Source organism: Stenella coeruleoalba (genome assembly GCF_951394435.1).
Source record: "Stenella coeruleoalba genome assembly, chromosome: 4".
NCBI lineage: Eukaryota > Metazoa > Chordata > Mammalia > Artiodactyla > Delphinidae > Stenella > Stenella coeruleoalba.
In genome coordinates, this window is record NC_137149.1 from 36,505,478 (window position 1) to 36,529,833 (window position 24,356).

The 24,356-nt window shown below is 43.6% G+C and overlaps 1 protein-coding gene across 2 annotated transcripts in view; it reads right to left on the reverse strand.

Annotated features, from left to right (window-relative positions):
* STK32B (serine/threonine kinase 32B) overlaps positions 1 to 24,356 on the reverse strand; it is a 343,330-nt gene that overhangs the window by 108,351 nt on the left and 210,623 nt on the right. For both annotated transcript variants that reach the window (XM_079920141.1, XM_079920140.1), the window contains exon 4: positions 13,602 to 13,775. In XM_079920141.1, coding sequence (XP_079776267.1) covers positions 13,602 to 13,775 — 174 coding nt within the window. The remainder of the gene's footprint in view (positions 1 to 13,601; positions 13,776 to 24,356) is intronic.

Here is a 24,356-nt window from a genome sequence, read left to right on the forward strand (position 1 = left end):
CTTTTAATATTGCAGGATTTTCATAGTAAGCCCTATATATGTGGGTGTATCATAGTCTCAAGTCTCTCAACAGTAGGTATACAGTTTACTAAGCTGATTTCTTTCCCTTGGGTGATTTCAAAATTATTGATTATCATAAGCAATGTTGTAATAAAGATCCTCACACTAAGAACTTTTTAGGCAGGCCAGACTGGAGCCTTATAATGTATTCCAAGATGTGAAATCAGTGGGTCAAAGTGTATAAATATTTTTAAAAGTACTTGATTCTTATTGTCAAATATCTTTTCAAAAGGGTTGTAACAATTTCTATTGCCACCAGCAAATACATATTCAGACTGCCCAGAAATTATTTTTCTAGAATGCTTTGTCTTAGGAAGCACTCCCTTCTCCCCCGAAAGTAAAATCCAACCTAGATGCCATCATCTCCCCAAAGCCTGAATGATCCTTGAAGCCAAATTTTATCCTGGCTCCTCTGTGTTCTGTAGCACTTTGAATGTGCTTGAACCAAGCATTTCTCACCCCAGCTGAGATGGCCATGACATGTCTGTCTCCCTAGGCCGACTGTGAGCCCAGTGGTAGGCACACAGTAGGTGCTCAATGCATACTTAAGAAGATTTTGGGTTTTGAAGAAAGGGACCAAGCATTTATGTATCAGGGTTTCTGCTGTGCTGTCTGGTACACAGTAAGTGCCAGTTAAACACTTACAAACTGAATGAATGTGATCCTGAGATTTGGTTTACTTCACAGCCTGCCAGGGCAGAAATATCTCACTACCTGGACAAATCCTTTCTATTTCTTAGGCCTCAATCATTCATTTAAGGCATAAACATTTACTTTTTTTCTTTTTTAAAAATTATTTTCCATTACGGTTAACCATAGGATATTGAATATAGTTCCCTGTGCTATACAGTACGACCTTGTTGTTTATCCATTCTATATATAATAATTTGCATCTGCTCGTCCCAAACTCCCAATCCAACCCTCCCCTGCCCCCCACTTCCCCTTGGCAACCACAAGTCTGTTCTCTAGGTCTGTGAGTCTGTTTCTGTTTTGTAGATAATTTCACTTGTGTCATATTTTAGATTCCACATATAAGTGACACCATATATTTGTCTTTCTCTGTCTGGCTTACTTCCCTTAGTATGATAATCTCTAGGTCCATCCATGTTGCTGCAAATAGCATTACTTCATTCTTTTTTATGGCTGAGTAATATTCCATTGTATATACGTGCTACATCTACTTTATCCATTCATCTGTCGATGGACATGTAGGTGGTGTCCATGTCTTGGCTATTGTAAAAAGTGCTGGTAAGGCATAAACATTTATTAAACACTTACTATGTGCCAGGACCTAAAATAGGTAACCAGGAGATAGATAATTCTGAAAGCATCCTATGGAGGAGCGCATAGTTTTGGAGGTGAACACAATAAACAAGTGGAGGGAAGTGCTCCTTGAAGTGTGAAGAGGATGCCCAAAGGAGGAACCACCCAGTTCCTTGGAGCAGTCGGGAGGCTTCACACAGGAGTGACCTTGGAGCTGGAACACGATCGTAGTGAGTTACACTGTGTCCTCCAACAAATATGTCTAAATCCTAACCCTCCATGTCTGTGAATGTGACCTTATTTGGGAATAGGGTCTTTGAAGATATAATGAAATTAAGTATCTAGAGATGAGCTCATCCTGATTTAAGGTGGGCCCTAAATCCTAGTACTGGTGTCCTTTAAAGGGAAAGGAGAGGGGGATTTGAGACATGGAGGGGCAGGGATGAAAAGGTCACATGAAGATGGAGGCGGAGATTGGAGTGATGCTGCTAAAAGCCAAGGAATGCCAGGAGCCATCAGAAGAAACTATCAGCAGATAAGGAAGGATCCTCCCCTAGAGACTTCAGAGAGAACCTGACCCTGCTGACACCTTGAGTGTGGACTTCTAGCCTCCAGAACCGGGAGAGAATAAATCTCTGTTGCTTTAGGCCTCCAAGCTTTTCGTACTTTGCTGCGGCAGCCACAGGAAACTAATGTGATGATGTAGAAGATGCTCAACACCAATTCCTTATATCCCTCTTTTCCTCACTTCTCCTCAGACCATTATTCTGAGAGGTTGGATTCCAGGTATGGGTTAGGGCCTCTTCTCTTAGGTGCTGGGCCACTGTGTGCTGAACGGTGAGTGCGGGGGTGGGGCTCACTCCCTCTTGTTTCTCTCTTCCTTGTGGTCAGAGATGAAGCCCTACAGATGACCTCTTCGCTGACTGACCACCTCTTCCCGTCCAGGGGTGAGGCCGGTCCGGGCCCATGTGGGGTGTGAGTCTGCTCAGCACTTGCCACGGATCCAACCATCCCTATTGCCCACCTATCTCTGAGGCATCCTCCTGGGCACTAGGGAGATGCAGCCACCTGGCCTCTGGTTTGAAGGTGCTGAGTCCTAATTAGCTCAGTGGGATGATGCTCCACAGCGTCCGGCTCTGCCCCTAGAAATGCCTTATTTTGAGGTTTGGGGCCCAAGCCCAGCTATAAATAAAGTGGTACTCAGGTTTTCCATAGGGTTGCATTCTTCAGGGAAGCCGTGTGTTTGCAAAGCTGTTGGTTTGGGGCAGGGCTCAAGGATGATATCCCCTAATGCAGTAATTCTCATCCAGGGATGATGTTGTCTTCCAAGGCACATTTGACAATGTCTGGGGACATTTTTGATTGTCATAAATTGGCGGGGAAGGAGAGGTAGGGCTCTAGGCATTTAGCAGGTAGAAGACAGGGATGCAGCTAAATACAGTACACAGGACAGTTCCCACCACAAAGAATTATCTGGACCAAAATATCAACAGTGTTGATAGGCAGAAACCCTTCCCTGTGGCCTTCAGAATTCCATTGTGAGTTCTGACAGATGGGAATAAGCTAAACAGGTGGATAGGGTAAGTAAAAGCATTTCTTAAAGAGAGATCATCATGCAAAGGAAAAACAGAGGTGGAAGACAGCATGAACTTGGGAGAAAAGCAGAGTCTGGGACAAGTGGACTGCAAAGGTCTATGGGCGGAACCAGAGGAGGGGGATGCAAGAGATGAGGCTGGAGAGATGGGCAAGAGTAAGGTCCTCAAATATCATCATCATCTTCTTCATCTTCATCATGACCTTCATCAACACACCATCATCACCACCATCATCACCATCACCAGTAACCTTTGTCACAGAAGATCACATTTATTGAACACTTACTAGGTACTAAATTTAAACATGCAACACACATTATTTCAGTTTGTTCTTTCAACACCCCAGGGTAGTAGAGTATTGGTTTCCTGCAGCTGCTGTAACAAATGACCACAAACTTAGTGACTTAAAATCACAAAATTTATTACCTTATATTTTGTATGCCAGTCAGAGGTCTGATGCAAAGTCAAGGTTTCAGCAGGGCTGCTTTCCTTCTGGAGGCTCTTGGGGAGAATCTGTTTCCTTCCTTTTCCCAGCTTCTAGAGGCCGCCTACCTTTCCTCGCTCATGGCCCCTTTCCCCATCATCAAGGCCAGAAAAGAATGTATTGAGGGTTGAGTCCTTCTCACACTGCATTCCTCTGACCTCTTCGTGTGCCTGCTCTTCCACTTTTAAAGAACCTTGTGATTCCACTGGGCCACCTGGACAATCCAGGGCAATCTCCCCATCTCAGGGACAGCAGATGAGCAACCTTCATCCACTGGCACCCTTAATTCCCCTTTGCCATGGAACATAACATGTTCACAGGGTTCAGTAATTAGGATGTGGACATCTTGTGGGGAGGACATTTTTCTGTCCACCACCATTTTTGTCTACAGGTGATAAACCAGAGCTTCAGAGCAATCAGATGCTGTGCCTGAGCTCACAGCATGGAAGCCTCCTCTATCTTAGCAGAATCCAGGTTTTTCACCACTGTGCTTTCCTGCTCTTTGCTCCCGAAAACAAGGAGCTACACTTGCTGAATACTTCATGTGTGCCTGACACTCCACCTGCATCACGTCATTCTGTTGGCGGTCGCTCCTCTTGTTAACAGAGAAGCAGACTCAAGTCAGAGACGTAATGGACTTACTAAGGTCTCCTGCGGCTGGACCACAATGTCAGAACTCTCAGCACTACTCCTTACAATGGGAGCGGTGGGCCAGGACCCTGCCTACATGCAGGAGATGCCCTTGACCCCTCCCCTACGGTCAGGTACGAAGTCTGGTTTCTCCTCTTCACAATCTCATTCCCTGTGTCCCACCACTGTGGTCAGAGGTTGGGATTGTTTGTTTACAAATTCCACTGGTCATCAAATGGGACCCAAACTGGGCCAGAGACAGCAGGCTACTGCGAAGACTCAGCCAAAGCCACTGAAGCCACAGGTTAGGAAATTGTTCACTTCCACTGCCATTACATGAGGGACAAGCCTTTGCCAAAGATGACATAGGATTAGCAGCCCAGTCATATTTCACCCCTTGGCACAACCCCTGTCCCTACAGCTTAGAGGCATTTGATTTTCCAATAAACTAATTTCGGCCACTGAAAACCAACACCCCACCTCACTCTGCACACAGCTCCCTGGGAAATGCATGTAGGCCATGTTGCCAGATTATCAGGAATTAAGACAGTTTCTCTTTCCAGAGTTCAGGAGGCACAAGCATAAGGAAGTGAGTCTATTTACCAAAAGAAAAAAAAATCATAAACACACAAGCATTCCAAAGTAAGGACAGGAACGCTAGCCCCATCAGTTCGTACAACCCAAGCTGAAAACTGGTGCTGCCCCACAAGATAATGAGCAACTCATCTGGCAATGCCAAGGGCTTCAGGGACGGAGGAGGTTGAATATTGCCACAAAAAAAAGAGCTATATTTGTATATGAACACAACAACAAAAGGTATCACCTTTTCCTGAGAGTCAGTCACATGATTTTTCCTTCACAAAAGCCTGGGTAATAGAAAGATTCTATGTGTAAATATGATGAGAGACCTTGACTGCCAATTATTATCAGTATAGAGACAGTAAGAGCTTGGTGACTTGAGGCGTCCACTTAGTGTTTGCTCCCAGGCAAGTTATTTATTCCCTATGAGACTCAATGTTCCCACCTGTAAAATGGGGCTGATAATGGGCCCCAGCTCTGTTGGCTGGTGTTGGGATTAGGTGAGATCATACCTGCAAAGTACTTAAAACAGAGCCTGGCACAAGCAAAGTGCTCAGCAAATTTTTATCTCCATCATGGGTGCAGCATCTTACAAACAATGATTTCTATTTTGTTACCTAACAATCCCAGGTTTCAAATATGGGGATGATCCACTGCATTTAAATTCTTACTGTACATAAATATGAACAAAGCTCAGTTCCAAGCCCTGCCCCAGTGAGTAATCTCCTTCTCGTACTATTCGCACCCAAAGACACACAATGCCAAAAATCTCGTGTGTGTGCGTGTGTATGCACATGCTTCATTTACTTTTTACCTGTTAATATTTTTAAATTAAGTTGTCCACAGGGAATAGGAATGGTGAATTCAAAGTGGAAGTTTGAAGCATATGCTGTAAATAAGTGAAAATCCTCAAAATAATGGGAGAATTATTTTTCACTTGCACACTTTTTAACCTTTTGAACTTTATAACACGTACACATACTCTCTATTAAAAAATGAGGCCTGGACTTAACGCTAACAAAACCCATAGCAAAAAAAAAATTTTACTTCTTTATTTTCTCACTTTATTCAATAAAGTGACAGAAAATTGTAATAGGGAAGAACTTTGTGTTCTACTACAGGTTACTCACTAAAGGGATGTTAAAGTATGCATAATGGTCCATCTCTGGGAACCCTGCCTCCCAGGTAACGGGCATTAAGCTAAAATACCTTTGTTTAGCTCACAGGAAACATCCTGACCAGGCCCACCTATGAATGACAGCAGCAAGGAGAAAATGAACACATCCCCTCCAGAGGCTGACCAGAACCAGGAAATGTTTGGCTTTATTCCCTCCCCTTTTAGTGTAAAAGAAGCCTGAATTCTAACTCAGGCAAGATGGTTCTTTGGGACACGAGTCCACCATCTTCTCGGTCTGCTGGTTTTCCTAATAAAGTCACTCTTCCTTGCCTCCACAACTCATCTCTTGATTTATTGGCCTGTTGTGTGGTGAGCAGTATGCGCTTGAACTCGGTAACAAAATGATAAACTTTATATAACTTAGCATTTGTATACTTATTTTCTAGACAATTTGTAGAACTGAGAAGTGGCTTTGAAAAGCTTGCTCATCTCAAAGATAATGCTAGTTTAAAGAAAGGTGCTTGTTAGTGTTCCAGGATTGAACTATTATTTTTCCTAAAGATAAAAAGGAAAAGAAAAAGATTTCTGACAAAGCCCATAAAGAAGCCCTCAATAAAATTTATAATTAGCTTTAATGATAGAGAGGGCTTCACAAATATTTGACTCATTAAGCAGATATTTTCTCAAGGCTGAATACTTTCAATAAACAACTCCAGGGGCTTCCCTGGTGGCGTAGTGGTTGACAGTCCGCCTGCTGATGCAGGGGACACGGGTTCGTGCCCCGGTCCGGGAAGATCCCACATGCCGCGGGGCGGCTGGGCCCGTGAGCCATGGCCGCTGAACCTGCGCGTCCGGAGCCTGTGCTCCGCAACGGGTGAGGCCACAACAGTGAGACGCCCGCGTACCACACACACACACACAAAACAACTCCAAGGCGAAGCTGAAGATGCTTCTCATGTATCTGATGAGATTTCTGCCCTGGAAAGGAAGCCTGTGAGTCTGATGAAGTGAAGGACCACTGGGATTACAAACCTTTGAGACTGTGAGTTAATTTTCATGTGATGCAGGTTCAGGGCTGGAAGCAAAATAAAATGCACTATATAAATAATCAGACTTCATCGAGAGATTTTCCTAAGGGAGTAAAGGACACTGCCCTAGGACTTTCAGGAATTTTCAGACCACAGTTTGGTAGAAGTAACCTCACTGGTGAAAAGTTTTCTTCAAAAGGAGTTTGAAAATGTTGCCCCAAACCCACTTCGATTAGCATTTAGATCACTGCTCTGTTCAAAACAGTGAACAAGCTTGCTGTTTACGGGCTCATATTTACGAGTGGATTGGATCTAAAAATAAAAGACAAGGGAGAGAACTACTGGTGCCGTGAACCTCACCTGAACCATGAGCTCTCTTCAAATCTGCTCATTTCTCCCAAATTGATAGATAATGCAACAGCACCTGCCACTGACCAAGGAGACTCCAAGAAGCCTTTATTGTTCATTTCCTTTATTTTTCTGATGAAATGTAGTTCTTCAAAGCACTACTTTATGTATCAAAAGAATTATGATTACATATTGCAGTGGAACTTGGAGAAATTTTTAACATCAAACATGAGATTTCAAAGGAATTTCATGCTTGTGCATGGCTACTTTGGGCCCCACCAGAAATTTTCAAAAGGCTGACTCAGATATCAAGGGATATTTGGGCAGAAAAGTTACAGGAAGCACTGCAAGATTTGGGTAGTGACTTATTGAATTTGAACTTGTATTTTCAAGTAATTTCAAGTAAGGCGTGTCTTTCATTTCTTTCCTTAGTATTTCTTCATTGATTCAATATGTAGTTATGGAGCACTTCCTCTGTGCCGGGCAGTGAGTCAGGGGTGACCTCAGCCTAGGGGCGTCACCACCAGAATCCTCCCTTGCTTCATGGGCACTGCTGGAAGAGCCTTCCTCAGGGGCGCTTGGGAGGAGTCGATGAGATCCATCCATGCATATTTTTATGTTCAGATGTGCAAGCACCCTCACTCATATAAGGGTTTTAGAAACAGTTCAATGCAGAAAGCCAGGATAGCATGTGCTCATCAGCATGGGATCTGGGGTCAGAGTGTCTTGGTTTGAAACCTGGTTCCATGACCTGCCAGCTGTGTGCCAGAGTGCAAATCGCCCAATTGCTCTGAAAAATTAGGATAATCCTAGTACCTAGCCCATTTGATTGATGTGAGAATTAAATGAGATATTTGTATGTATATGAATATACACACATATGCATATATATGCACACACATATGTAAACAAACACATGCGTGTATGTGTGTGTGTGTGTGTGTGTGTGTGTGTGTGTGTGTGTGTGTGTGTGTATATATATATATATATATATAGTTTAAAGTAGTGCTGACACACAGGAGCTTAACGAACTTGATTCACTGTCACTGTTGTTAGTCATCTGCTCTTCTGCATGACCTGGCCCTTCTGGGTAGCTAGTCCAGTAACCAGCTCTGGCTGAAGAGCACCCCCGGGGAGGTGCCTTCGGTGAACGTCATTCTCGATTACCAGTTGGACCACATCACTCCCAAGCTTCAACCCATCAATGACTGACACCAGCCGGAGCCTCAGGAAGTGCTCCCTGCCGAGCTGACCAGCTCAGGCTCTGCCCACCCAGGCCTCTCAGTAGGAGCCTGTCTGCCCAGTGCCTCCGGCGCTCCTCTTCTCTGGGCTAATGTCCATTTGTCCCACAAATCATATTTGCGTGTCCCAGAGGAAGCCTTGCCAGCCTCCTCTGTGTCCCCTGCTCTGCCCCCCACCTCAGTCTGGGCTGGGTGCCCTCCTCAGAGGTTCCGCCCGCCACTGTGTGGTGTCCTGTCCTGGGTCCCCTCTCCCCCTCGGACTGCAGTAATTTGGCCCCTAGGGTCCCACCCATCATTTTCTTCCCGGGGCTGGCACACTTCTTGGCCCAGAGTGTTTTGAAAGAACGAAGGGCCAACTCAAGTGCTCTAAAAAGTAAAACTTCTAATTGTTTTAAGACAATGATTTATTTTGAACCCACAATGGTATTTTCCTGCTTATGCACTTTCAAGCTCACTGGGTTATACTCTGAAATACCTTTTATTTTCTACAGATCTACATCATCCTCAAAGGATGGAGATCTGTCACCGCTAAGTATAAATGAACACCTGGTTTCAAAATCAATTCCCTCAGATGAAAGAAAGAGGAATGAGGCACCTAAAAGGCCCCAGGCACAGTTAAATCCTTTACGAACTTTTTCTCATGGAATTTGCATCTCATGGAATTTGTGAAGTAGGTGTCATCAGGCCCATTTTACAGATTAGGAAATGGAAGTCCATAAAGCTAAGTCACATGTCCAAGTCCACCAAGATGGAAGATAGAAATTCTTGGCAATTCAACTCAGGCTTGCATTTGTGGAATGATTCTGCCACTTGCAAGTGTGGCTACTTGGAAAGAAGCAACATTCATCAGTCTGTATAAAATATGGTATTGACAGTGCCTTGTACATATGCAGTAGGGGACTTACATATTCAGCTGCTGAATGAATACAAAACATTGCACAACATTATCTTATATCCCTATGCACAATGTGTACAGACACACATAATTTCAAGTCTGTACATACATACACAATGAAAAAGAGATTTATTGAACCATATGGGAGGGGGAAAAAAACCCTGACTCAAATTTCTGCCAAGTCTGTAAGTTTAGAAATGGTAAGGTAATTCCATTTACCATATGGGAGGGGGAAAAAAACCCTGACTCAAATTTCTGTCAAGTCTGTAAGTTTAGAAATGGTAAGGTAATTCCATTTACTTTTAGTGGATTGTTAAAAATTTCCTTACATTGTTGGATAGCTCCTTTTCTCTCAGGTAGATCTGGAATCTGAGGACAGATGACCCCACAGAGAGCAACATAAAAACATTTGTTGAAATACAATGAAATGGTTCCAAACCACCATGCTCTTATGTGACGGCTCCATATTCCGCCTGGTCTACCGTCAGCTCTGCTCTGGGATGTTGGCATCTGTCTCAGCAAGGTCCACATGACTCAGTGAGTGGGGGGATGTAGGCAAATAGATCATCTATTACACACTAGCGGAGGAAGGACTGTGATAATGGGTGAATGACACTTGTACAATAGGTTGGTAAAGAACTCGCTCCTTTCATTGCCTTCAAAGAAGCCCAGCCAGCCCACAGAGGCTACTCTGGTATAGGGTGACCTTCCTTAACAAATATAGCACAGTGCTTATAAACCCAGATTCCACAGCCGGAATGCCTGCGGGCAAAAGCTAGTCAATGACTGTGTGAATGAACAATGGACCTCAGTAAATACTCTGCATCACACTGAACAGTCCCTTTACTCCTATTCGACCAGGGCTGCTGCTGCTACTATTACTACTACTACTGTTATGACTGGGACTACTACACTTCCTCCTCCTTCCCCCTTCCTCCTCTTTCTACCTCTCCTCCCCCTCCTTCCTCGTCTTCATTTGCATTTTGTTACGTTTGTTACTATTTGTGTCAAAATGATACAGAGGAATAGTTCCAAGAATCAAATTGTGCTGAAAGTTTTGTTACAATATAGCAACAATCCCTATCACTTTCTCCTTGATTTCTCCCTCTCCGTCCATTTATCTCACCCAGGCTATAATTTTGGTATTTAACTCCTTATCTTGAAATGACTGATGTACAGGACTCCTTGACTTTTCAATTTCTGGCTCTATCTGCTGGCTTCCCACTATGGAAGATGAGTATGTAGCAGTCTTTCCTTCGTGTGTCCCCACAAGACACACTCATCTTCCCATTTCCTCACTTCCCCCAATGGGGTATTATTGTATTTTTGGTTAGGTCAATTTTTAGGGGTTAGGTGATTATGATTAAGCATGCTACGCAGAGATGATTCATGTAGTAAATTGTATGATATGCAATGTCCTGTCCAACACTTTCATTCCCTGGAGTTAAAAATTATCTTCTATTTATTGCTGAGTTTTTTCCCTGAACTTCTCATTTATTCAACTTCAGATTCTTTGCCAAATAAATAAATATCTCAAGGCAGCCAGATGTCTTAGGAATTCTATCAGCTCGCTCTTCCTGAAGAAGTCTCTCCCAGGGACTTCTGATCCGACTCCAATCAGAACTGGTCATGGTCTACAGCGCAGGCACAGCTGACATCCTTGACCCACCCATCATCCGGAAGATTTCCTTTGCCTCTCTCTTCTTTGCTGGAGCTCCAGCTTTCCGTAGTCCATTTCTTCCTCCTTGATTTAGTCATTCAGTTTAGTGGAGTCCATGTCATTTTCTAATAGCTACTTGAGAAAAGGTATATTTTTTGAGACGTTGAAAAAACATACATCTCACATCTGATTGATAAGCATGTTTCCACTGCCTTCTGGTGTTTGATAGTCCCAAACTATTGTTCTACAGTGCAAGCTTATTGGATCCAAAGTTTGTTTTGATGTATGTCTGTTTCTAGTCACTGTATCCTTGATGGACCCTTCAGTCTGGAAATTCATATATTTCAGGTCCAGGAGATTTTCTTTATTTCATTGATGATTTCTTCCCCTATGTTTCTGTTTTCTCACTTTTCTTTCTTCCCTCCCTCCCTCCCTCCCTCCCTTCCTTCCTTCCTCCCTTCCTTCCTTCCTTCCTTCTTTCCTTCCTTCCTTCCTTCCTTCCTTCCTTCCTTCCTTTCTGTCTCTCTCTCCCTCTTCCTTCCTTCTCTCTCTCTCTGATACTGAACTTATTGTACTGGTCCTCTAATTTTCGTATATTTTCTTTTTGTCTTTTTATTCTACTGTGCACAGAATATCTTCAAGCTTTATCTTCCAACACATTTATCTTTTGAATTTTTCATTTCTACATTCATATTTTTAATTTATAAGAGCTCTGATCTGATGTTTGTCCTTTGAATTTTAAATACACATAGTACTTCTTATTTTACGATTGCAAAAATCTTTTCATCCCGCTGAAAATACTGATCATAGCTCTTTTGATAGTGTCTTCTCCTGGCAGAGTCTCTGTTTATTCCAAGCTTTTTTTCTTTTTCCATTTGACCGCGTGGCTCTCACTCTCCATGTTGGAAGATTTCTCTGGATGTCTGATAATCTTTAGTTGTCACTAACTTAGTTGGGAGCTTATAACAAATGAGCAGGGCTTGCTGACCCTGAACTACACTCCAAGGGTCTTGGGGAACTTCCGATGTCTAAATCTCTTTCCTCTTGGCTCAGCCAAACCCCCACTGAAATCATTCAGGTGTCCATTCAGGAGGAGGAAGGCCTGAGCCCAGCTGGAAGTGGGGAGCGTGTGTTATCTGAGCATCTGGTATGGATGTGTCTACGTAGTGGTGCTATTTTCAGTACCATATCCCAACTCAAGAGGCTTGATGTCTTTCAGTCCAGACACTCTCTATTTTACTCTCCTGAGGGAACAAACCTTCAGTCTTCTGCTTGGAAGAGGAAGGGACAGCCATCCAGTTATTCAGGATGGGTAAGCAGATTGGGGGTTCTCAGTACATCTTAAAAGGCTTTCAAACAATGAACCTCATTTTAGCCTCTCTTTTACCCCTTCTTCCACCTTCCATCTATACTGATGACTCCCCATTCCTGAGCCTTGTGGGGGATTCTTTAGTGCCTATCAATTCATGGTTCTTCCCAGGGACAACTCAAACTTCAGTTTCTGGCGTCCTAAGCCATTTACTACTCCATCTTCTTTCTAATCCCCCTCCCCACCATGTTTTGCTATAGTCTCCTCTTTAGTTTTCCCCATCCTTGTGAATTTGCCATTTTTCAAACCCTCCTTACTGTCACTTTATGGAGACTTTAGAAAGGAGAAACTGTAAGTGTGTGTGTGCATGTGTGTGTGTGCACGTGTGTGTGCTTCATCTACCGTCTTTACTCTCAAGCTCAAGTTCTTGTCTTTCCCAAGTCCTCCAAAACTGTATAAGTTAGAAGAAGACCCACTAGGCACAGTGCAAGACGATGGGTGAACAGATTTGGAGCTACTCACGCTGGCCCCCTCCTCTGTGGTCAGAGATAGGACTTTATTAATGAAACCATTGCTTTCTTTCTTTCTTTCTTTTTTTTTTTTTTTGCGGTACGCAGGCCTCTCACTGTTGTGGCCTCTCCTGTTGCGGAGCACAGGCTCCGGACGCGCAGGCTCAGCGGCCATGGCTCACGGGCCCAGCCACCCCGCGGCATGTGAGATCCTCCTGGACCGGGGCACGAACCTGTGTCCCCTGCATCGGCAGGTGGACTCTCAACCACTACACCACCAGGGAAGCCCAAACCATTGCTTTCTGAAGCCTCTCACTGGCCTCCTGCCTCTGCAGTCAAACTTGCCTTGCTCACCAGGTTGGATGTGGTGGTGCTGTGCACAGGCAGGGAGAAGCAAAGGCCCTGAGGAAGCAGCAGAAACTCAGAGCTTATATCCAAAGCCCAGAGCCAGCACTGAAGCTTCCCAAGAGGAAGAAATCCTCCATGATACACAGCACTGATTTCAAAGTAAGGAAAGGAATAGAGGAGAATCCCTCACATTCCCATCTCATGCCACTGTGACTCTTCTAACCTGACGCTAGAGGGACAGAACATTCCAGCCTCCCAAAGACACACCAGAATGGAGAAGCAAAGGCCGACCACCAGCCACGTCTCTAAGCAGTGGGGTACCAAGAGAGGAGGTTACACAGGCAGTGGGAGTGTTCCACCTCGATGCACGTGACAAGGGAGTAGGTAGAGAAGGTAAAAGCAATAAAGCTGTTCTGCTTTTTATGATCTCCATGTGCTGCCACTTCTCAAGAATGTCAGTGAGAAAATACTCTCGATGGCTGCAGACTCCTCCCAGCACACCCTCCCCCCAGCATCCCTCCAGCAGCCTGGTTACCTGTGGATGATGTGATACCTCTGCAGATACTCCAGGGCCAGGGCCAGCTCGCAGATGTAGAGCTTCACGGCCCCCTCTGTGAAATGTACGTTCTGTTGCAGGTGGTAACGTAGATCCCCTCCCAGCAGCAGGTCCACCACCATGAACATGTCCTCCTCGTCCTGGAAGGAGTACCTAGGAGCACCGAGGGGCAGAGAAAGTTAGGGATGGAGATGACTCCAATGCCCTCAAGACCGATGCCCCCATTTTACAGAAGAGCAAACTGAGGCTCAGAGAGAGGCACTGATGCTGCCCAAGTTACAGTGTTCTATGACAGAGCACCAGTCCTCTGGCTGACAAATGGCACTTGAACCAACACTGGACTCCAACAGGTTACTTTGTTTTTAGTATATGTTTTAATTAGATGTTGTCAGGACTTAAGTAGCTGGTCTCCAAAGCTGCAGCCCCTTCTCCACTCATTCCCCTGTCCTCCCCACACATGCCACTCCCCACAAGGATCTTGTTTCTGCAGCCCTTGAAGGCAGTAATGCTCCGGTAAGACACATCCAGGCTTTAAGGGAACTGGCGGTTTCTACTCACGTTGCTTCTCAGAACCCGGCCAGAGCCTAAGCCCTATGGAGAGGCCACGAGAAGGAAAACCAAGGTGCTCTGTTCAAGAGCCCCAGCTGAGCACTCAGCGACAGCCAGCGCCAACCAGTAGCCGTGAGAGGGAGCCACCTTGGGAATTTGGATATTCTGCTGCAGTCCCAGCTGACATCACATGGAGCAGAAGAGCCGCCCCGATAAGCCCAGTCAACTTACAGAACGTGAGATAATGAGATGGTTGTATTTTGAGCCACTAAGGTTTTGAGTGTATTTTCCCCCCAAAGCAACAGAAGTTGCACCTAGACCTTTTAAGGGCTGAAGCACCAACATAAAAACCCTGAGAACGGCGTTAAACAATTGTACACTAGAATCACGTCATAAAATGTCGTCACGTTCCATACAGAACCATGAACTGTAATAAGGGCATCACAGAATGACAGGATGTTGTCTTGGAGGCTTAGATCTGTGTCTCAGATCCTCGACTATTAGACCTGGGCCACCCAGGCCATCCCCCTCGTTCGACAGAAGAGGGAAGAAGGGCCTCAGTGAGCCACCGTCAGGGTGAAAATAAGACTCAGAACCCCCACTCCCATCGAGCTCTTACAACCACACACTGCTGAGATGCTGCTGTAACATGTACTTGCTGTGTTTCCCTGACCTGGGCATGCAGCCCTGAGGAGGGAGCCCGACTCGGCCACAGGAGAGGTGACAGACCATGTGCTTACGGGATGAGGGATTCCAGGGGTGGAAGGAACCTTAAATGCCATCTAGCCCCACCCACCCTGTATTACAGAGACTGGGATCCAGAGACAGAAGAAATGGCTGCCCGAGCGTCACAGTTCTCCTTGTATGTCTCACCTGCTGTTTATACGGGTCGGGATCAAAGCAAGGAGGAGGGGGGTGATATATTGTGACCCCTAACTGTAAATTTACCAGATGTTTACAGAGTACCTGTCCTGTGACAGGCATTGGGTGGTGTGCTGGGGACACTGGGACAAAGTAATTGTCCTCACTCTGAAGGGGCACACAGTCCCCTAGGAGAGAAGGGCTAAGTCAACAGTCAGTGGTCATGCAGGGGGACAGGGGCTCTAGAAATCTCTCTGGGGTGCAGTGGGCATGTGGAGGGAGGAAGTCAGCTCTCCAGCAACTGAGGTGGGTGGAAAGGTCTTTGCAGATGAAGGGTACCCTGGGTCTGGGACACACAGGGACTGTGACCCAGACAGAAGGACAGCATGAACCTTCTGGTGCTGGGAGTCCAGGACTCTGTAGGGTCTTGGGGACAGCACCTCCCATCCCCCCAGTTTCAGCATCTTAGCCACTGACAACCCAAGGGTGATGATGCAGACCAGCCTCTTCCATTCTCTTTCAGGCTCACTTCAGGGCTGGAGCAGTGGCTGCCTGCCCAGGCAGGAAAGAGGTGGTCCAGGGGCTTGTGGGGGTGTCCAGGGCCGCCTGGAGGGCACCAGCTGGACTTTATATTTGGTTCAGGACAAGTATGAGCTGTGTGGTGCGTGATCACTGCTTCAATTGATGCACTGCAGGAGTTGGATGCTCGAGAAGAGGTTAAAAAATAAAACTTGCCCAGGAACCTTGCCCAAGGTAGGCTCCCAGCCTGGAGGCACTGGCCTTTTCCAGACACTACTTTTTCTGGGTGGACTATCTGGGCCCATGCGAGGATGGAGAGAATCAAACAAAGATGCTCTTGACACACTGGAGCATGGAGCAGGTAACCACGGGCCTCTTTAGCTAACTCTGTAAAAGCCACGCTTCAATCTGTCTTTCAGCATGGTCATAGCCATCTGTATTAACCTTTTCTCGTTCATGGGAATTTTAAAATAAATGTATCTTGTTTCTTGAAAAACTCTGACTTTTGTTGGAATTATGTTTAATTTACAAATTAAAGAGAATTAGCATTTTTACGATGCTGGAACTTTCCAACCTTTCCATGAACATGAAATATCTATTTATTCTGGTCTTCTTTTTATGTTTGTCAATAAAGTTTTATAATTTTCTACTTAAGGGCCTGGCATGTATGCATTTTTTTATGACTTTAACTTTTTATTCTATATTGGAGCATAGCTGATTAACAGCGTCGTGATAGTTTCAGGCGCACAGCAAAGCGACTCAGCCATACACGTACATGTACCCATTCTCCCCCAGACACGCTTCCCATCCAGGCTGCCACATAACACTGAGCAGAGTATTCTGATATTTTAAAATAAATTTTATTGCTATTGTGAAGATAATCTTTTTAAGTAAGGTGCACTAAATGGTCATTGCTAGGGGAAAATACATTCCGGAATTGCTAATGTTTATCTTAAATCTAGCAGCTTGGCTGACTTCTTAGTTATTAGTTCTAATACCTTTCATATATTTTTTCCACTTATTATATGAAGATGATTACGTATTCTACAAAAAACTCCCATGTTTATACTCTTGCGATCCTTATGCTGTTTACTTTTTCTTGTTTTATTTTACTACCCAGGACCTCCAGTAAAACATTGATTATAAGAGGTGATGCTGGGCATTTTTATCTTGTTCTGGAATTTAGTAAACTGTTTCTCCATTAAGTAAATTGTTTGCTGTAGATATTTGATGGATATCATTTATCCAGTTAAGAAAGTTGCTTTCTAGACTGCTAAGAATTTTTATTGGATGGGTTCAAAGGTTTTATTTTATTTTTTTTACATTAAACTGTCTTTGCATTTCTAGTCTAAACCTTACTTGATAAACACACATATATATATATATATGTATATCTATATACATATATATGTGTACCTGTGTATTATATATAACATATATAATAATAAATAAATATATAAGTATATATTTATAATATATATTTTAATTTATAACATATAATATATATAATATAATAATGTATAATAAATATATATAAGTATGTTATATATAACATATACTATATATGTGTGTATATATATATATATATATATATACACACACATATATATATATATATATATTTTTTTTTTACTGGGTTCAGGTTTATTCATTTAGGATTTTTGCATCAAACGTTCCAAGTGACACTGGCCTATATTTTCCTACCTTTGTCCTGACCCTGTTTTGGTATCATGGTAATACTGGCTTTGTATGATGAAGTGATTTTGTTTTGTCTATGTTCAAGAAGAGTGGGGCTTCCCTGGTGGCGCAGTGGTTGCGAATCTGCCTGCCAATGCAGGGGACACAGGTTCGAGCCCTGGTCTGGGAGGATCCCACATGCCGCGGAGCAACTGGGCCCATGAGCCACAACTACTGAGCCTGCGCGTCTGGAGCCTGTGCTCCGCAACAAGAGAGGCCGCCATAGTGAAAGGCCCGCGCACCGCGATGAAGAGCGGCCCCCGCTTGCCACAACTAGAGAAAGCCCTCGCACAGAAACGAAGACCCAACACAGCAAAAATAAATTAATTAATTAATAAACTCTTACCCCCAACATCTTCTTTAAAAAAAAAAAAAAAAAAAGAAGTGTACAAGAGACATCATCTGCTTGTAACAAGTCTGGTGTCAAAACGCCCTCCATTCCCCCATTTACGATTCACCTGGGACTCTCCCCCCTCACTTAAGGCACACCTGCTGCAGCCGTCTGATGACTCCTGCTCCCCCCTCTCAACAAAAGATGACAACGTGACTAGAAAGTTTACGCGCATCCTCTGGCCACTGGTGTTGGTTCATCAGGCCCCCTCAGAGTGCTCCTGGGGTCAGTGTGTGGATGAGGACCTTGCTCTAGGTGTGCTCGGCTAGAAGCTGTAACTGAGGCTGTCTAGATCCTGTGGCCCAAAATGAAGATAAGACCCATCTGTAGAGTGAAGCTGCAGAGAGTCAAGCAGGGCTGAAGGGCTGAAAACAGAGAGAGGCCCTGCTGGAGGTGAGGGCTCCAGCCTGGGCGGAAGAGCGATCTGTCCCTGAACTTCCTATTTACATGGGCAATGACTGTACTTTTTGATTTAAGCTACTTAACACTGTGTTTCTGTCACTTGGAATTGAAAGAGTCATCTGATGCATCTTTCCACGTATTTGCTACTGGAGATAAGGGTTTAGATGCTCAGAAAGAAACGACAGGAATCGGCTGTAATACGCTCCTACAGACGCTCAGTTTGTATTCTAATAGTTGATGGACTATTGAAACGCTGTGTTAATGACCAGTGAGTTCTTGCACCCTCAATCCACAGCTAAACTGTCAAAGGGAATCTCATTCAGTATTCCATCAGAACTTTTTGGAGGAGCAACATGAATTTTCAGGGGAGAAACTTGCAGACCAGAATGAATTCTAAAGAGAAAATCCCAAATGCAAAGATAGTGATAATTTAGGCAATAACTCAGATTATGGATTTTTCTCATTGCAGATCCATCGTCACCCTGGGCCATGGACCCTACATTCTCCAGGAGACTCAATGTTATTATCAGAGAACAGAGAATGACCTTGCATTGATCTCTCTGTAGTTTTGTGCCGTTCCACAGCTCTGTGCCATTGCCTCTTTTGCTTCTTATTGGACTGGAATTATAATTATGTTCTCATGATGCCGTTGCATATTGTCATGGAAATGATGGAGATCACAAATGAAAAACCTGCACTTGATTGCAGTAATGCTGACCATGGAGAAATCTGGATAATTAGGCTCAATATGCAAGATCAAAGAAGGTCAGGAGCTGGGATGGCATCAGTCCTGGCCTGGACATTGACATACGCCAACATGAAGAATCCAACATCCTTTGGGTTTTTAAAAAAATGTATTAATTTCCTACCTTATTCCAAAACGGACTAAAAGTGACTTGCAAAATACATATAACAAAGTACAATTAAAAATAAGTAAGCCACAGACCAAGTCAAAGAATAATAAAGGAATATGAGAAAATGGATGCAGGCAAAAATACCCCAATCCATGCCCAAAGAACTTGCCTGCTTGCCTGAAGTAGGCCATCAATGCATCTCTAACCTTCCCAGCAACCAGAGCAAAGTGAGAATCACGACCACCTTCATGATTCAAGGGTCAAAGTGAAAAAACAAATCAATTGTTTATTTTTATGTTTCATTGTTTATTGCTGGTGCAGAAGCCAGAGGGAACTCTCTCCCACTGGATTCTTATAAAGACGACATTCTGTAACGTGGTGATCAGTGAGCTATCTAAAATAGCTCTGAACAGAGTTGCAAGTTTAACGGGATTTTTGTATGATGTTCCTCAAGATAGACTGAATGCATCCAAGTCCAATTCCGTTAAAGCAGTGCTACATGGGGCAACAGCAAAGTGGTCTGGGCGTCATGCTCACAGGTGAGCTTTCTTAATAAAAGAGATGCTGGTGAATGGCCCCAGGGACTACTTCACAAATATGAGCTCATGCACACACCAACAAACACCCAGTAGGCTTCTACTATGCATCCAGCCCTGTGCCAGAAGCTGGGATTCAGTGGGAGGAGTTGCCCCAATAGGTCACCTGAGTTTGTAATAATCACAAGGGGTCTGGAGTTTGATGTCCTGTGCCAGGACAAGTGCTCCCTGATGATCCATTGCTTCATTTCCATTTTTTGCCCTTGGCCATGGACTTAACAGTCCCAAAGACACTCATTGTTGTCACTCTCTCATCCCTACCTGCTCCCTCACAATGCTCCCTAATCCCACCTCTCTACTCTTATCCATCATCCCCTTGCCAGTTTAGAGCAGTGGTTTCCAACCAGGGTTCCAGTGGGGACATCTGATGCCATCCGGAGACATTTTTGGTTGTCACACTGGAAGGGATGCTACTGGCATCTAGTGATTAGAGGCCAAGGATGCTGCTAAACATCCTACAATGAACAGGATGGCCCCATGACAAAGAATGCCCAGTTAGAGCATCTCCAGCGCTCCCTCTCACTTCATCTCACCTTGCCCAGTACCTGGTCTCTTCAACCAACCGTGTGTTATTAATGGCTGGGGAGGCATGGAAAGGAAAGGGACCTTCTGCAGGAAATCCTAAACCTTCTTTGTCTTCCAGCAGCGCAATGCCACTTGACCACTGGAAACAAATGCCTTTCTCTACTTTTCCTGAGGCAAAAGGAGTCAACTTCCCAGAGAGGACTCCGTGGGATGGTCATTCTGGAAGCCCTGGCAGCAGGACAAGCCATGTGTCTCCAACATTCATCTCCTCTGTCCTTAATCTGTCCACCCACAGGGATGAGGAGCCGAGCGTCTCCTAAGACCATTTTCTGTCCAATTTGATCTTCGAGGGGGAGCAGATAGAGAGGGGAGCTCACCCACCATGCTCACTTCCAGCGATTCTCAGAGACTTAATATCCAGCAAGAGAGGAGCTAGAAATACCCTCTAGACTAAGAAATCCAATAATGGGATGCTGGGCCTTACGTTAGCTCATGTCAGACAAATAAAAAGGAGCTTATCAAACCTGAACTGTGCTTGATACGTATGCCTTTAATAACATGCACAGTAATAAGCTGTTTAAAAAATTTTTAATTTGACTTCAACCACAAAAGTCATCAAGCCATTCAAACACGCTAGCCCTCACTGTTCTCACGCTAGGCTGATTCTGGCCCTGTCTCTGTCCCAGGAGATTACTGGTTAGTTTCCATCTGCTGCCTGTTAGCCAAGTGTCGTGAAGGGGAGACTCTCAAATGCCATCCAGCTCCCCGGGCCAAGGTAGTTTAGGGCAGGAGAAATTGTGGGATGATGCAAAGGCAAGACGCAAGTCCACGGCCCTCCCCACCTGCCAGCTACACAGTGGGATTTGCAGACCCTCAAGTGTCATCTCTTTGTGTCAGTGCAGGACACTGTTCTTGTGGCTTAATGGTTTAATTTATAGATTAAATCTGTGCTCGCTTCTGCTTACTTCTAAAAGTTTTGCGGTGTCTAACGAAGTAAGACTGATGGATGCGATGGAGAGGAAAAATGTGGAACAAGGGAGAGGCGAATGTTTTGTTCCCATGGACAAACTGATTGTGAGCATGGTTCAACCTCCTTCACAGGACAGAGCAACAAAGGCAATGCATAACAGACAACCCACTCTCACTGTCTGATTGAATGAGATGGAGCCAAACATCTCCCCTTGGGCTAAATTCCAAAAGAAATGTATAATTTGCATTCTTTACAAAGAGGAGGCATGGAGTAAGAAATAGGAAGCAAATAATGGTAACTCACACTTGTGGAGTGTTTCCTATGCACATTCCAGTATTCATGAGAGATACTGGTCTGGTTTTCTTTCACTGCACTGTCTTTTAAAAAATTATTTATTTATACAGTAGGTCTTTGTTGGTTATCTGTTTTAAATATAGCAGTGTGTACATGTCAACCCCAAACTGCCAATCTATCCCTTCCTTCCACCTTCCCCCCGGTAACCATAAATTCATCCTCTAAGTCTGTGAGTCTGTTTTTCTTTTGTAAATAAGGTCACTTGTATCATCATATTTTTTTAGATTCCTCATATAAGTGATATCATATGATATTTGCCTTTTTCTGACTTACTTCACTTAGTATGATAATATCCAGGTCCATCCATGCTGCTGCAAATAGCATTATTTCATTCTTTTTAATGGCTGAGTAATATTCCATTGTATGTATGTACCACATCTTGGTGGACATTTAGGTTGCTTCCATGTCTTGGCTATTGTAAACAGTGCTGCAATGAATACTGGAGTGCCTGTATCCTTTTGAACCATGTTTTTCTCTATATATATGCTCAGGAGTGGGATTGCTGGATCATATGGTAGCTCTATTTTTAGTTTTTGAGGAACCTCCATATTATTCTCCATAGTGGCTGTATCAGTTTACATTCCCATCAACAATGTAGGAGGGTTCCCTTTTCTCCACACCCTCTTCAGCATTTATTTTTTGTAGACTTTTTAATGATGGCCATTCTGACTGGTATGAGGTGATATCTCATTGTAGTTTTGATTTGCATTTCTCTAATAATTAGTGATGTTGAGCATCTTTTCATGTGCCCCTTGGCCATCTGTATATCTTCTTTGGAAAAATGCCTGTTCAGGTTTTCTGCCAATTTTTTGATTGGGTTGCTTGGTTTTTGGATATTGAGCCACATGAGCTGGTTGTAAATTTTGGAGACTAATCCCTTGTTGGTCACATTGTTTGCAAATATTTTCTCCCATTCTGTGAGTTGTCTGCAAATCAATCAGTGTGATACACCACATCAACATATTGAAGAATAAAAACCATTTGTTCATCTCAATAGAGGCAGAAAAACCTTTTGACAAAGTTCAATACCCATTTATGATAGAAACTCTCCAGACAGTGGGCATAGAGGGAACATATCTCAACATAATAAAGATATATGACAAACCTACAGCTAACATCATACTCAATGGTGAAAAGCTGAAAGGATTTCTTTCCTCTAAGATCAAGAACAAGACAAGGATTTCCACTTTTGTCATTTTTACTCAACATAGTTTTGGAAGTCTTAGCCACAGCAATCAGAGAAAAAAAAAAGAAATAAAAGGAATCCAAATTGGAAAAGAAGAAGTAAAACTGTCACTGTCTGCAGATGACATGATACTATACATAGAGAATCCTAAAGATGCTACCAGAAAACTATTGGAGCTCACCAATGAATTTGGTAAAGTTGCAGGATACAAAATTAATACACAGAAATCTGTTGCATTTCTATACACTAATAAAGAAAGATCAGAAAGAGAAATTAAAGAAACAACCCCATTTACCATCACATCGAGAAGAACAAAATAACTAGGAATAAATTTAACTAAGGAGACAAAAGACCTGTACTCCAAAAACTATAAGACGCTGATGAAAGAAATTGAAGACAACACAAACAGTTGGAAAGATATACCATGTTCTTGGATTGGAAGAATCAATATTGTTAAAATGACTATTCTGCCCAAGGTAATCTACAGATTCAGTACAATCCCTATCAAATTACCAATGGCATTTCTCACAGAACTAGATCAAAAAATCTTAAAATTTGTATGGAGACACAAAAGACCTCGAATAGCCAAAGCAATCTTTTTTTTTTTTTAAATACATTTATTTATTTATTTTTGGCTGTGTTGGGTCTTTGTTGCTGCGTGCGGGGTTTCTCTAGTTGAGGGGAGCAGGGGCTACTCTTTGTTGCAGTGCACGGGCTTCTCATTGTGGTGGCTTCTCTTGTTGCGGATCATGGGCTCTAAGTGCGTGGGCTTCAGTAGTTGTGGCACATGAGCTCAGTAGTTGTAGCTCATGGGCTCTATAGAGTGCAGGCTCAGCAGTTGTGGCACATGGGCTTAGCTACTCCATGGCATGTGGGATCTTCCTGGAGTAGGGCTCAAAACCGTGTCCCGTGTATTGGCAGGTGGATTCTTAACCACTGCACCACCAGGGAAATCCCCCAAAGCAATCTTGAGAAAGCAAAACGGAGCTGGAGGAATCAGGCTCCCTGACTTCAGGCTATACTACAAAGCTACAGTAATCAAAACAGTATGGAGGTGGGTCAAAAAGGATCTTGCTGTGATTTATGTCACAGAGTGTTCTGCCTATGTTTTCCTCTAAGATCCTTTTTGACCCATCTCCTAGAGAAATGAAAATAAAAACAAAAATAAACAAATGGGACCTAATGAAACTTAAAAGCTTTTGCACAGCAAAGGAAACCATAAACAAGACCAAAAGACAACCCTCAGAATGAGAGAAAATATTTGCAAATGAAGCAACTGACAAAGGATTAATCTCAAAAATTTACAAGCAGCTCATGCAGCTCAATAACAAAAAAACAAACAACCCAATCCAAAAATGGGCAGAAGACCTAAATAGACATTTCTCCAAAGAAGATATACAGATTGCCAACAAACACAGGAAAGAATGCTCAACATCATTAATCATTAGAGAAATGCAAACCAAAACTACAATGAGATATCATCTCACACCAGTCAGAATGGCCATCATTAAAAAATCTAGAAACAATAAATGCTGGAGAGGGTGTGGAGAAAAGGGAACACTCTTGCACTGCTGTTGGGAATGTGAATTGATACAGCCACTATGGAGAACAGTATGGAGGTTCCTTAAAAAACTACAGATAGAATTACCATATGACCCAGCAATCCCACTACTGGGCATATACCCTGAGAAAACCATAATTCAAAAAGAGTCATGTACCAAAATGTTCATTGCAGCTCTATTTACAATATCCAGGAGATGGAAACAACCTAACTGTCCATCATCGGATGA